We start from the raw sequence: 12,446 nt of genomic DNA on the forward strand, positions 1-12,446 counted from the left end.
TACTAGAGATTTCAGTACCTGTTTAGCTTCTCCAACTATTCTACATAAAAGTGATAAAATTGTTAAGTTCTCTATACACTTCTGACAGAGTCTAACATTTGAAGATGATGAATTTTGCTGAACAGATTTAACAAATAACATGTATGTTCCACCTCATTTGAAAGTGAACTTGAATATGAACTTAAGGTGATGCAAACCAACATATCTGTAATTCAATGTTTAAAAATATATGCAGCATTTTTTTTGGGGGGGGGGGAGATTAAGCTTTGTATTCAGCATTTCCCCCTCTCTTCCTTCTTTAAGAAGGCTGTCATTATATTTTTTTTGTCTTAGGAAATGTTCCTGGCAAAGCAGAACATAAAAGCCTAAAAGAACACTTACCTTGATAGCTTTGAGTTTTAAAACCTAAGACCACTGGGAGAATTATGCCCACGATTTTAAAAAACACACACACATACACACAAAAACGAAACAAAACAGAAGGAATAGCTACTAAGGACAACATGGAGAGTGTCCTTTCAGTGCTGTGGGCAGCAAGGCCTGTGCCCTCACTCTGCTCTTTGCCAGGGAATCCATAGGATGGACAAAGCCCAAGAAGCAAGGGTTCCAAACTCTCCAGAATGCACGCAGCAAAAGCACTCTGTGAAACAGTTGGTGGGAACCAATGACTGAAACCCATGGAGCCTCCCAGGCCCTCGGTCCTACCTAAGACTTGCACTGCTCTGCAAAGTGGAGAAAGCCAAGAATGACAGATTCATCTTCCAGCCATGCGAGGGCAAGAATGGCTCAAAGTCAAATAGAAGATGATTGAAAGAAAATTAAGAAATGCAGTATTTCTTCCACACAATGCATGCTATATTATAAGATATATTGTACAAAAGCTCACATGTAACAATCAACTTGTCAAATGACTTTTTTCTTTGACCAAATTGAATGGGTAGATCATGTCCATATTACTCTCAAGCTCCAAGGGTGGCTTTGACAACCAGGAAAATTAAATCCCCTTTGGTTTGAGATTTTATTTTGTTTATTTCAGATAAGTGAATGATTTCAATTGTTCAGAATATCTTAAATAAATTTAAGAGTGTGTCCGCATATGTAAATGGGCTTATTTCTGCATAGGAGTCATAATATGCAACAAACTGGCAAAACAGAGAAACACTTTTTTACTCCTCAGACAGACCTGAACTCATCTCTTCTCTTCACATTTGTTGGCCTGAATGTACATGTCAGTACGCAATCTCCTTCGCGGTAATTAAGCATTAACTTTTTATAGCCCGGCTTGCTCTACTTGTGGCTTTAGTGGTTAATTAACAGTCATTTATGAAGAGTAGCTAAAAAAATACAGCCCCCCATTAAAAAAAAGCCAATGAGCGATTTCTGCAGCTTATTTGCATTAATTTTTAAAGTAAGTATAATTTTAAAAGACACTTGGTATAACATTTTTTAATATTTCATGAGCTCACATGCTGCGCTCCAGCACCTTCTTTCTGAAGGGCTCAAAGTGCTTTGCAATTATTACATCAACCGCCACAGAAGCCTGGAGGCAGAGGAGGAAGAGAAATCTGTTCACTGATAGGATGATAGGATGATGAATAACAGGGAAATGTATTGCTGGGGCTCCCCCAGGAGTTACTGGTGACATTGGAAAAGCCGGTATTTTGACTTCAACTTCTCCTTCTCATGATTTCAAGAAATGAAGAAGCGCAGTATGTCTTCTATACGTGAGAACTTTCCTCTGACAGAGACAAGGGTTTCCTGTGGGAAGGAAAGGCGAGCTTCTCACCAGATTCTCAGAGCTGTGGAGTTCGTGTGTGGTAGAAGCGCAGCGTGTGATGAGGGCCTTGAACATGGCACCGACGATGATGCCTTCCACATTCTGGGCTGTGGATTTGTTGTCCACTGTGGTGAAGTTATTTCCAAAACCAGCCTTGTCTGGAATGCAAAGGAGCCAGTGAAAGGCAGTTCCCATCAAGACACACAGTCTAAAGAAGTACTGGGCAGCCAGGAATGAATGAAGGATACACAGAATTCCCAAACAGAGGATTAAACATACTCCTGGTTTAGTAACCTTTCCATGGACTTGGAGATAAACAATTCATAGTCTCTTTCAGAGTATTATGACATATTCCATTGCTTTATGGAGTGCTTTAATTGATAAACCTTAGCAAAGCAAAGAGAAGCAACTGCTGATCCTAAGAAAGACTTAGATCTAAAGTAGTTTTTAAATTGGTGATCATTCAAAAAGATAATCTACTAATAAAAAAGATCTACCAAAGGGTCCCTGATTGGAGGAGCAATTGATCAGCTCAGTCTTGTAGGTGGTGAAGAATACTGTCTCTCAGTGGAAATCGCTAGGTTTGTAAGAAGTAGAGTGAGGTGAGGACGACCAGGTGAGTGAGGCAGGGGGAGGGAAGAGGCCAGGAGGCGTTTGGGGAGGCATTCACACAGGCACACAATAGGAACAAGAAGGGGACTGAGTCCTGCCAAGAGCTGCAAAGAAATTCTAGCAGCTTCTTGCTCCCAGAGAAGCTTTGGACAGACAGAGAAGGAAAATCTACAACCTCCCTCACAGGTATCCCATTCTGATTCATTCAGATGTGAAATGCCAGTGAACTGAGGCCATCACCCTCTGTGGCATTTTATGCCAGTTCTTCATGAGTCCATGGATCTTTTGTAGGGTAACATCAGGTATTCCAGAGCTGCCAGAAAATTCCTCATGGCTTTTGAGCCACCTGTGGACTGTGGACTATGGACTGTAGGGGCAGGGTGTGCGTAGCTCCAAGACTGACTAGATGGGGACCTGTGTGTCTGGCTGGCCCACTCACTGTGAGACACTTCCGTTTCTCAAGAATCCCAGGAGGTCCTCAAACTTTTTAAAGTGGGGGCCAGATCACGGTCCCTCAGAGAGCTGGAGGGCCGGACTATATGAACTACTAATTCCTACTGTAACACCTCGGCTGCGCTAACTGCCCAAAAAACCTGGCGGGCCGGATCAGACTCCTCTGCGGGCCGCATGTGGCCCGCGGGCCGTAGTTTGAAGACGCCAGCCTTAAAGTAATACAATTTACTATCAACCTCTCATATTCTGTCTCTAGATTTTACATTAGAAACAAATGGTTTAGTCTAAGTTTATAGTTTCTATCTCCAAAAGCTTAAAAAAGATTGTTTAAAAAGTTTGTCATCAAGATTTCTCTTATAGTCTTAATCACAACTCTCACTTTTTTCTTCTTTTTTTTTTTTGGTAATGTGTTTGGCTTAAAACAGCTTTAATAACATAGATTATTCCATATTTTCTACAGAGAAACAATATTTTCTAAATCTGTCAAATATATCTTCATTAGAAATTGATCGACTACTACTACTACACATGTGTTGTTTAAATATGGCCCCTCTACACTAAGAAATTATTTTTTCCCAGGCTCTAGTGAAAATGTGCATGTCCTCAACCTGGGAAACACATAATTTTCATTTCATTACTGCATTTGCATTCAAGTGGCATTGAAAGTGTTTGGTTTTTTATGGTTGCAATTGGTGTTCACTGATCTCCCCCCATAACACAGGTCTCTACGGTATACTGGAGTTTTCTTAAAGCCATGAAGCTAAGATATAAATAAAATATTGTGGGCCTGTCTATACATCCATTTTGCCTGTTGTTGTTGTTGTTGTTTTTTTAAAATCAGTATATTGTATGCGTATATATGTATATTAAAATTGTGTTACTACTATATTTACATATTTTTTCTTGCCTGTTTTATTTTGTGAAAAAAATCTCCAAGCAATGTGGTGAGCACATAACAGATATCTGTTTACTTGACTATCTATGAATATATTTCCTAGTTCCTGGATCCCTGCCTCAGTTGTCACACAATAGGAGGTCATATGACAGGGAAGAATGGTAATGCAAGGGTTGAGGGGCGAATGGTTAGGGTGCCACAGCTTCACCCAATTCCCATTTGCTGAGGTAAGCTGTCCTCAGAGAGGCTCCAAAATATGTTATCAAAGATGATGTACATGCTTCTCTTGTTTATACACTATTACACACACACACACACACACACACACACACACACACACACACGTACATCTCCTCCTCTATATTCTATCCACATAAATTTAGTGTGTTTCTGAAATGCTACCTGCTTTACCTCAAAGCGTCTTCTCCTAGAACTAGAACTTGGCACAGCTTTACTTACTGTCAGTGACCGGTTCCATACAAAATCCTAGCAAAGCATGCAAGAAGTCCACTACATTATTGAGGGAGTCCTTGTTCACATAGTCCCTCATGGTTTGTCGGAATTGCATCTTATCTAGCTTGTACAGCTTAGTGAGGCAATTCTGGGCCTGCAATGAAGGGAGAAAAGTGAAAAAGTCACAGGTACCAGCTTACGCTAAGGATAACATTAGCCCGCGATGGCAGCCTTCAGAAAGCAAAGGCTCCTTTCCATCCAGCTGCCTGGTGCTGGCCAGCTTGCCAGCCCCCGTGTCCAAGTAAGAAGTGGGCAGAGACAGGCTGAGCAGTCCAAGGGCGTTTGCTTTGAGAAGGGCTGCTCCAGGTAAACCCAAAGCTAACATCTGATGCTGGTCTTAGAGGGGGTTCAGTATTTCCACCAAGACGAAGAATTAAGGTCTCACCGAAGAAAGCTCTAAGTGTGAAATTTAGGTCGGTGACAGGATTGGGAAGCTAGGGTTAGAAGATTTGCGGGCTATGTGCAATGGGAAGAAGCAGGCCACTCTCATGCTCAGCTACTCTGAACTTAAGTAGATAAAGGAAGGTGGGGTGGGAGGGTTGTAGCAAGTGCATATCCAGTGTCCTCTTATGTGGTCAGGAGGGAAATATCCTTGAAACATGAAAGAGGCTTAAAATAAAGGCAAGTCTGGTTTGTTTACTCATGTGTCTGCCTTTAAATGTGAATGTTTGGTATTAAAGTAAAAGTTGGCTTCATGGAGATGAAAAAAATAAGTGACCACTGGCTAGGCCCAGCTCCTCAAAATTATACCTTATGATCCAGCAAATAACTTTTCCGATTAGAAAGGGAATGGAGATAATCCCCACCGTCAGATCAATAAACTCATAGTCATTAGCTGCAGAAAGCCACAGACAGAATGCACTTGTACTGCCCTCCTCCACCGAAATACCGCAGGAGAAAATTTCAGTTATATCACCATTTGGCCTGGCTCAGTGGTTGAGTGTTGACCAAGGAATCAAGAGCTTCGATTCCTGGTCAGGGCACATGCCCAGATTACAGGCTCAACCCCCAATAGGGGAGGCAGCTGATCAATGATTCTTTTTCATCACTGATGTTTCTATCTTCCTCTCTCTGAAATCAATAAAAAATATTAAAAAATAAAATAAAAAGTCTAGAGCACTTGATCTGGTAGAGGTAAGAAATATTCTTAACATCTTAAAAGCTAAGTACCCTCTGAAAATGCAATGCATTCGAAATCTGGAAACGCCTACTTTCCTGAGTTAGAAATTCCCAGGGAAATGTTCTCAAATTTTTATCTCTTGAAGAATGATCAGTGAGTTCATTGAGCATGGATAAGCACATAAAATCCCCAGAATGACTATTAAACTGGGCTGTAGAATAAGGGGGGAGCAAAGCTGAGAAGGCAGGGAGAAAACTGTGGACATCCTGGCAGGAAACACTCAGTACACTCGGAGAGGAAAGCCTTGCAGAGGAGAAGTTAACAACAGCCTCTCAAGTGGCTTCCCATTCAACTAGCTCTACTTTCTCCACGTCCGAAAAGACAGGTTCTGATATCAGAGGCAGTCGATACCTCCAACTGAAGTATCACCCGTCAGATTTTAGTGTTTCATTTTATAGAACTGGTCTTCTGGATGATGACTGATGAGGTTTCTGCCTTGAGGGCATTCATTCATACTGTGATAGAATTAAAAACCATACACCCATGTGCAAAGATAGGGGTGACGCCAACTTTTTATTGCCTTCTTATTACTTTGATTTTTTTTTTTTTTTACCTCAAACTCTAGATCTTGGTCAAAGTTTTTAAGTTTCATAATTTAGAATTTAATTACTGTGAAATATAACCTCCATATACATATAATAAACAACATAATAGAATATAAACGAAATGATATATATACATGGATAGATAGGTAGATGGTGAATTACAAAAGAAACACAGCATGCTAATACTGTGTGAACATTTCACAACAAAACCTGATACCAGGTTAAAAAGGGCTGGCATTAGATTTTGACATGATCCTAAAACTCTGCAAGATATGCCAAGCGGTTTCCTAGACTCAAGTGCATATCAAATTCTTATTTTAGGCAAACATTTTCTTAGGATTTCAATTCATATATACATTTGCGGCAACAGTCCCAGCTCAGACTTGCTATGGAAATAGGTTGTCACTCAAATGTGAAGAGGAAAGTAACAATCAGCTGAAGCAAAGGAAAATGAGCAAGTAGGAGACCATGTTCCATTACAGAATCAAGTGCAGAGTTTCAAGTTTCACACAGTTCAAAGGGGCATGATCTCCAACAGAGGGTCAAGGTCCATTCTCAAACAAAGTAGCCAGAACGTGACTGGCTACTTTTATAGTCCTCTTTTGTTCCAATCAGGGCCATTTTCCATATCCATGTAAGAACAACAAATTTAGTCCTAAACTTTGACTCCTTTCTTACATAAAAATAGTATCCAGGCCATTAAAACGTGTGATTAAAATGCCATTTGTCACAGGCCATTGGAAGCTTGCTCAATGGATTCATCATTGCAAAGTTCTTCCAAACTAGAGTGCACACATTCCGATTATATACTTTTTCACCAACAAGGAGTTGGGCTGCCCTTGGTAGGAGGCAGAACTGTTTTCCTAATTAAATTTTCCTGGGCCTGGGTTTTAGATGTCTTGAGATATCTTGTGGGAATCCTCCCACCCCAAGACAGCATTGATTGCCCCTATGAAATACAATGTTTTTCAGGGAACACTGGCCCTCATTGTCAAAGGACTCATTCCCCTGTTGGAGGGAGGCATGAGGGAGAAGAAATGGAATCTACTTTAATTCTCTTACATTCTCTCGGAATACCTGGTGTCTCAGACGATCTCCAGAGAGCCCCCGGTGTCCTTCTCCACAACCATAGGCACAGCCCAAAGACTTCACTATTTTGATGAGCATGGTGAGAGCAAGCCTATGGTTGCTTACAGGTATAATGTCATCCTAGTGCCCACGGACAAGAAAGAGAGAGAAGTTATGTTTACTTAGTCACTAAGGTCCTTTTGCTACCAAGATTTTATTTTATGACTAAGCCAAGTTAATTTGTTTTATAGTGAGCACCTGCAATTCGCAAAATAATATTGTCAGAGGCTCAGCAAGCAAGCTAATTTTTCCAAAACCTAGATCATGATTGATTTAAAGGAAATATATCTATGTGTTTTTGCATACCCTAAAGGATATAAATGGAGACTACTTTAAAAAATATATATTTTATTGATTTTTTTACAGAGAGGAAGGGAGAGGGATAGAGAGTCAGAAACATTGATGAGAGAGAAACATTGATCAGCTGCCTCCCCTCCCCCCCCACTGGGATGTGTTCACAACCAAGGTACATGCCCTTGACCGAAATCGAACCTGGGACCCTTCAGTTCACAGGCCAATGCTCCATCCACTGAGCCAATCTGGTTAGGGCGAGACTTCTTTTTTAAAAATATGTTTTTATTGATTTCAGAGTGAGGAAGGGAGAGGGAGAGATAGAAATATCAACAATGAAAGAGGATCATTGATCAGCTGCCTCCTGCACGCCCCCCTATTGGAGATCAAGACTAAAACCCAGGCATATGCCCTGACAGGGAATTGAACTATTACCTCCTGTGTCATGTGTCTAAGCTCAGTCACCGAGCCACGCCGACCAGCTGGAGACTTATTTATTCAAAGATATGCTTTTGTATTCTTGACGGATTATTAGGAAAACTGCTAGCGAGAGGCCGTGTGGGCTATCAGTAATGAAGGCAAATAGATTTTCCCAGAAGCTACCCTCATCAGCAGGCAAGAATTATTGCTAAAATTCTGACACTGATCAAAGACTGGAACATAGAAATCACACGACAATTTCTGAGATTTTAAATTTTTTTTCTAATTTTATACTTTCACTACATTGTTACCCATGCATAAGGAAAGTGAGAATATAAAGAAATTTGTAAATGCTTCATTTGCCCTTTGAAGCTAAAGAGGAAGCCTTCCTGCATGAATTATGAGAACTATCATCCTTTCTTTTACTCCATTTAATCCTTCTTGTCAATGGAAAACATAGCTTCCAGAAAAATGCATTTCCTTGAAATATTTCTAAAGAAGCATAAAGATGCCGCTGCTAAGAAATGATATTGTACATACTCCAGTGTGGGAGTGAGTGCGATTACCTTCGGGAGCCTTTAATCTTCCTGACTTCTGGCTACAATCTGCTGTCAGCGCATACACCATGAACTTGAGATTTCATCTCCTGTTTCTTAACTGCATATCATGCTAAATTAACTCATCTCTGTGTGCTTTCGTTTTCTGTCCTGTGAATTGAAGATCCTAATAGCTTCCATTTCTACTTCATTGGTTGACTGTGCAGAATAAATTAATAGACAAGTGGTGGGCTCTTTCATAGTCATACAATCAGGTGTATACATAAACTTTGGGCCCGTACACATTCTCAGATGTGTAGGGTATGAAAGGGATAGACGGTTACCTAGCATCGTGTGCCATAATGTGGTAGACTTCCTGCTCCCCTCGTGTTATATAGTTAGTCCTATTTTTTTCATCTATAGGCCGATGTAGTGCAGGGGCCTGGACCTCAGAGACGCCAGAAATGGCCCTTTTAGGACTGGAGCATTCATTCACTGAGCTGAACTCTCTAGGCACTGCCCCTAGCTAAAGAGAGAAGATTCACCTAAGGTCATGCTCTCTTCCTGGAAGCAATCTGCTTTCAGTGGAGAGTTAAGGAAATAAAGAGGATGGGGAATATAAAGGTGGGATCCCTTACTTCACCTGAGGTCTACTGTGAGGAGCCATCCCAGCTCCAAAGATTCATATGTAATAATTGGCTGAGGCCTCTATTACAACTACATTGCAGTCCAACTTCTCTCTCTGCCTCTCCTGCTTCCTTTACATCTCACAGATATTGATTCTGAGAAGACGCCTCAGGAAACCTCCTGCAGACATGCCTCCATGTCTGAGTCTGTTTACTGAGTACTCTGCAGCTTAGATGGTTGCAAATGGAAGACTCAGCCTTACCAGTAGACATCTATCTGTTCGTTCGTTCATTCATTCATTCTTATATTTACATATACCAATTCAGACATGTTTCAGTTTGGATTCAAATCTTAGCTCCATAGCCTTGGGACGGCTAGGTAACTACTTTGTACCCTACAACATGGGAATTTTAACAACATCTCTCTCACAGAGTTGTGAGAGTTAAATGAGTCAAAACATGTAAGGCACAGAATAACAGCAAAACCAATGTTAATTGCTATTTCTAGGGCACTTCTATCCTTTGGGGCAACTTGGTGCAAATTAGAAGACTCTCCTCTGGGTGGAGGAGTCAGGGAGCAGTGAGCTCTCTTGGTGGATGAAGGCTTTGGGCGAACAGCTCAGTGAGCAAAGCTTGGACTGGATTTCAGTCCTTACTGACAGATCCCTCTAGCCGAGAGCCTTTCTGTAGTACACAGAGTGCACAGCTGGTGCCTCAGAAAAGGTCACGTTGGATAAAGACTGGTTTAGAAGATTGGTTAAGACACATTTTGGAATTTCAATATGTTCCTTTGAAATAAAACCCTAGCTTCAAGAGCTCTTTGTAAATATCTATTTAAGTCTGTATGTGTTTCAACTTTCATAATTCCTTGGGATTTAGGTTTCTCTCACAGGTGACATTCAGAAAGATGGATCCAGCTACAGGCAAAGATCAGGATAGATATTAAATAACAGTTCAAGCTCTCAATACGAGTCAGTGGCAAACAGAGAGGTAGAAATTAGATCTTTCTTTCTGTATATAATAAATTCCCCTTGTTGCTGGTACTTGCCAGGTTGAAAAATTAGATAAACCCTCTAATGTCATTGAAAATAACAGATGGGTTTGGGAAAGAACAAACCTGGATGACGCACAAGACCAATGCACTTGACCTGAGGTCCTATGTTATTTTATAAATTCTTTGCACTTACAAAGGATACTATTTTGCAGAACTAAATACAAAACACATATATCTTGGTGTCTGTCTTTTTGAGATCACTTAATTTGACTTTAAAAATTTCCATACTAATCAAAATAGCACTTCAAATATCTAGTGTAATATCTAGATTTTAAATAGGACAGAGACCTGCAGGTCTTCAATAAGAAATTAGCCCTCGTTGGTTTGGCTCAGTTCATAAAACATACACCTGAGGACTGAAGGGTCCCGGATTTGATTCTGGTCAAGGGCATGGACCTGGGTTTTAGGCTCCTCCCCAGTCCAGGCCTTGGTCAGGGTTCATGCAGGAAGCAACCAATTGATGAGTTTCTCTCACACTGATATTTATCTCTGTCTTTCCCTCTCTCTTCCACTTTTTCTAAAAATCAGTGGGAAATATCTCAGGTGAGGATTAAAAAAAAAGAAATAAATTAGATGAAAATATTAATTGGGTAAAAATTAAAATTAAAAACAAAAACATAATACTATTAATGAACCTCAGAGATTTTTAGGATATATAGCAAAACTCTCATCAATTTAGTTGAAATATCTACATTTTACTGATAAAACCTTATGAAAATTTTGTCTTTTTTAACTTTCATTTTTTTCCTTTCTTTTTTCCCCTTTGAATATTGTAATGGACATCCCACCATCTATTATCTCTTTTAGTGACCAGCCTAAATAGGTTAAAAAAATGGAACTTAATGAGAATCTCACTGTTTGCTGTGTTTATAAATTTGGTCCTTACAGATTGCATTTGGTTGCTAATTCTTACATAACTGCTGACTGAATGATATCTTAGGTTTTAGGGTCCAAGATAAAATCCCTTGTGAACTGTACCATCCTTTAGCTAATTTTACCTAAAGTAAACTCTGAAGATTCCTGGATATTTATCAGGGATGTATGAGGAGCTAAGAAGCTGAAAACCATAAGTATCAGAACATACTATTAGAATAGGAAAATATATATATATATCAGAAGAAAATCCTGAAGGAAAAGTTTCCAAGAATATTGGGAAAGGAATATTTGGATCACATCCAAGAATATTGGGAAGATAGGAGTAAATAAATAATAGAAAAGAAACACAGATGACAAATGCACATTAAACATACACCCAGTGGGTCTGGAAAGAGATGGAGAAAAAAATATTTTTAATGCACATGCATTAAATATAGGACATGTGAGCACACAGCAAACCAAGAGAAAAGGCCTCAGAATGAAACACCTTGCTTGCACCTTGATCTTAGACTTCCCAATCTCCAGAACTGTGAAAAATAAGTTCCTGTTGCTTAAGCCACCGGATCTATGACATTATGGTAGCCTGAGGAGACTAGAACAATGCTTAATCAGGTCAGACCCTGAGAGTCTTGAGAAAGAGGCTATCCTTGGTGGGACTGAGAATTATGGCCAGATAGTGTATCTGAAGTGTTCTTTTGCCGAAATAACATGACCAGGAAATTAGGTCTAACATTGCTTGGATGGCAATGGTTTTTGAATTTAGAATACAACTTTCTCTTTCCACTGATGCCTGCTGAAGATCCAATGAAGAGATTTCTAGATTTAACAGTCTCTTGCTCTAGGTAGTGAGTCAACAAATTGCTGAGAAACACACACTAGAAAGTTCCTTAGGTCACAGAAGGTAGTTCAGTCATACCTTATCTTGGTTCTTATCCTTCTTCTCATAAGGGCCACCTCCTCCGCCTCCACCTCCTCCTCCATTACCTCCTCCACCTCCTCCATCTCCACTTCCTCCTTCTTCTCCTCCACCATCTCCAGCTCCACTCACTGAAGGGCCCCCGAATCCACAGGAACTTCCAGACACTCCTTTGAACTGGAATGCTCCCTCACTTGGTCTTTTTTCCACCGTCTCATTTTCCTTGTTTTCGCTCTTCTTTCTGTTCTTTTCTACACAGGGCACCACACCAAGTTGAAGCAAGCATTCCACAATGTTTAGTGCTACATCACAGATCCGAGAACTGATGTCATGGTTAAGGACAAGATAAACAGCCTTCAGAACCACCTGGGGAAAGACAAAAATAAACAGAGGCTGATTAAATTACTTGGGTTATCTCTTCCTATTTAGATTCAGTTATTCTGTTTACTCAGCTTCTTTTAGGATGTCCTATGCAGTTGAGTATAAATAATTCAAATAATTTTCAGATATTTCTAAGTTGGTTTGGGGCCTTGTTTATGTGCTTAACAGAGTACAAAAAACTCAATGAATTAAATTAAAAATGCATATGTGTATTATCTCACTTAAGTATTCCCAAACTTGCCA

At 40.1% G+C, this 12,446-nt stretch overlaps 1 protein-coding gene across 6 annotated transcripts in view; it reads right to left on the minus strand.

Annotated features, from left to right (window-relative positions):
* UNC80 (unc-80 homolog, NALCN channel complex subunit) overlaps window positions 1-12,446 on the minus strand; it is a 167,209-nt gene that overhangs the window by 121,608 nt on the left and 33,155 nt on the right. For 5 of the 6 annotated variants that reach the window (XM_036420736.2, XM_036420737.2, XM_045575411.1 and 2 more), the window contains exons 13-16: window positions 11,823-12,188; window positions 7,038-7,184; window positions 4,197-4,344; window positions 1,787-1,935 (exon numbers count right to left, since the gene is read on the minus strand). In XM_036420736.2, coding sequence (XP_036276629.1) covers window positions 1,787-1,935; window positions 4,197-4,344; window positions 7,038-7,184; window positions 11,823-12,188 — 810 coding nt within the window. The remainder of the gene's footprint in view (window positions 1-1,786; window positions 1,936-4,196; window positions 4,345-7,037; window positions 7,185-11,822; window positions 12,189-12,446) is intronic. The other variant, XM_036420741.2, reaches the window with a different exon arrangement.

Source organism: Pipistrellus kuhlii, unplaced genomic scaffold, assembly GCF_014108245.1.
Source record: "Pipistrellus kuhlii isolate mPipKuh1 unplaced genomic scaffold, mPipKuh1.p scaffold_m20_p_7, whole genome shotgun sequence".
In the NCBI taxonomy this organism is placed as follows: Eukaryota; Metazoa; Chordata; class Mammalia; order Chiroptera; family Vespertilionidae; genus Pipistrellus; species Pipistrellus kuhlii.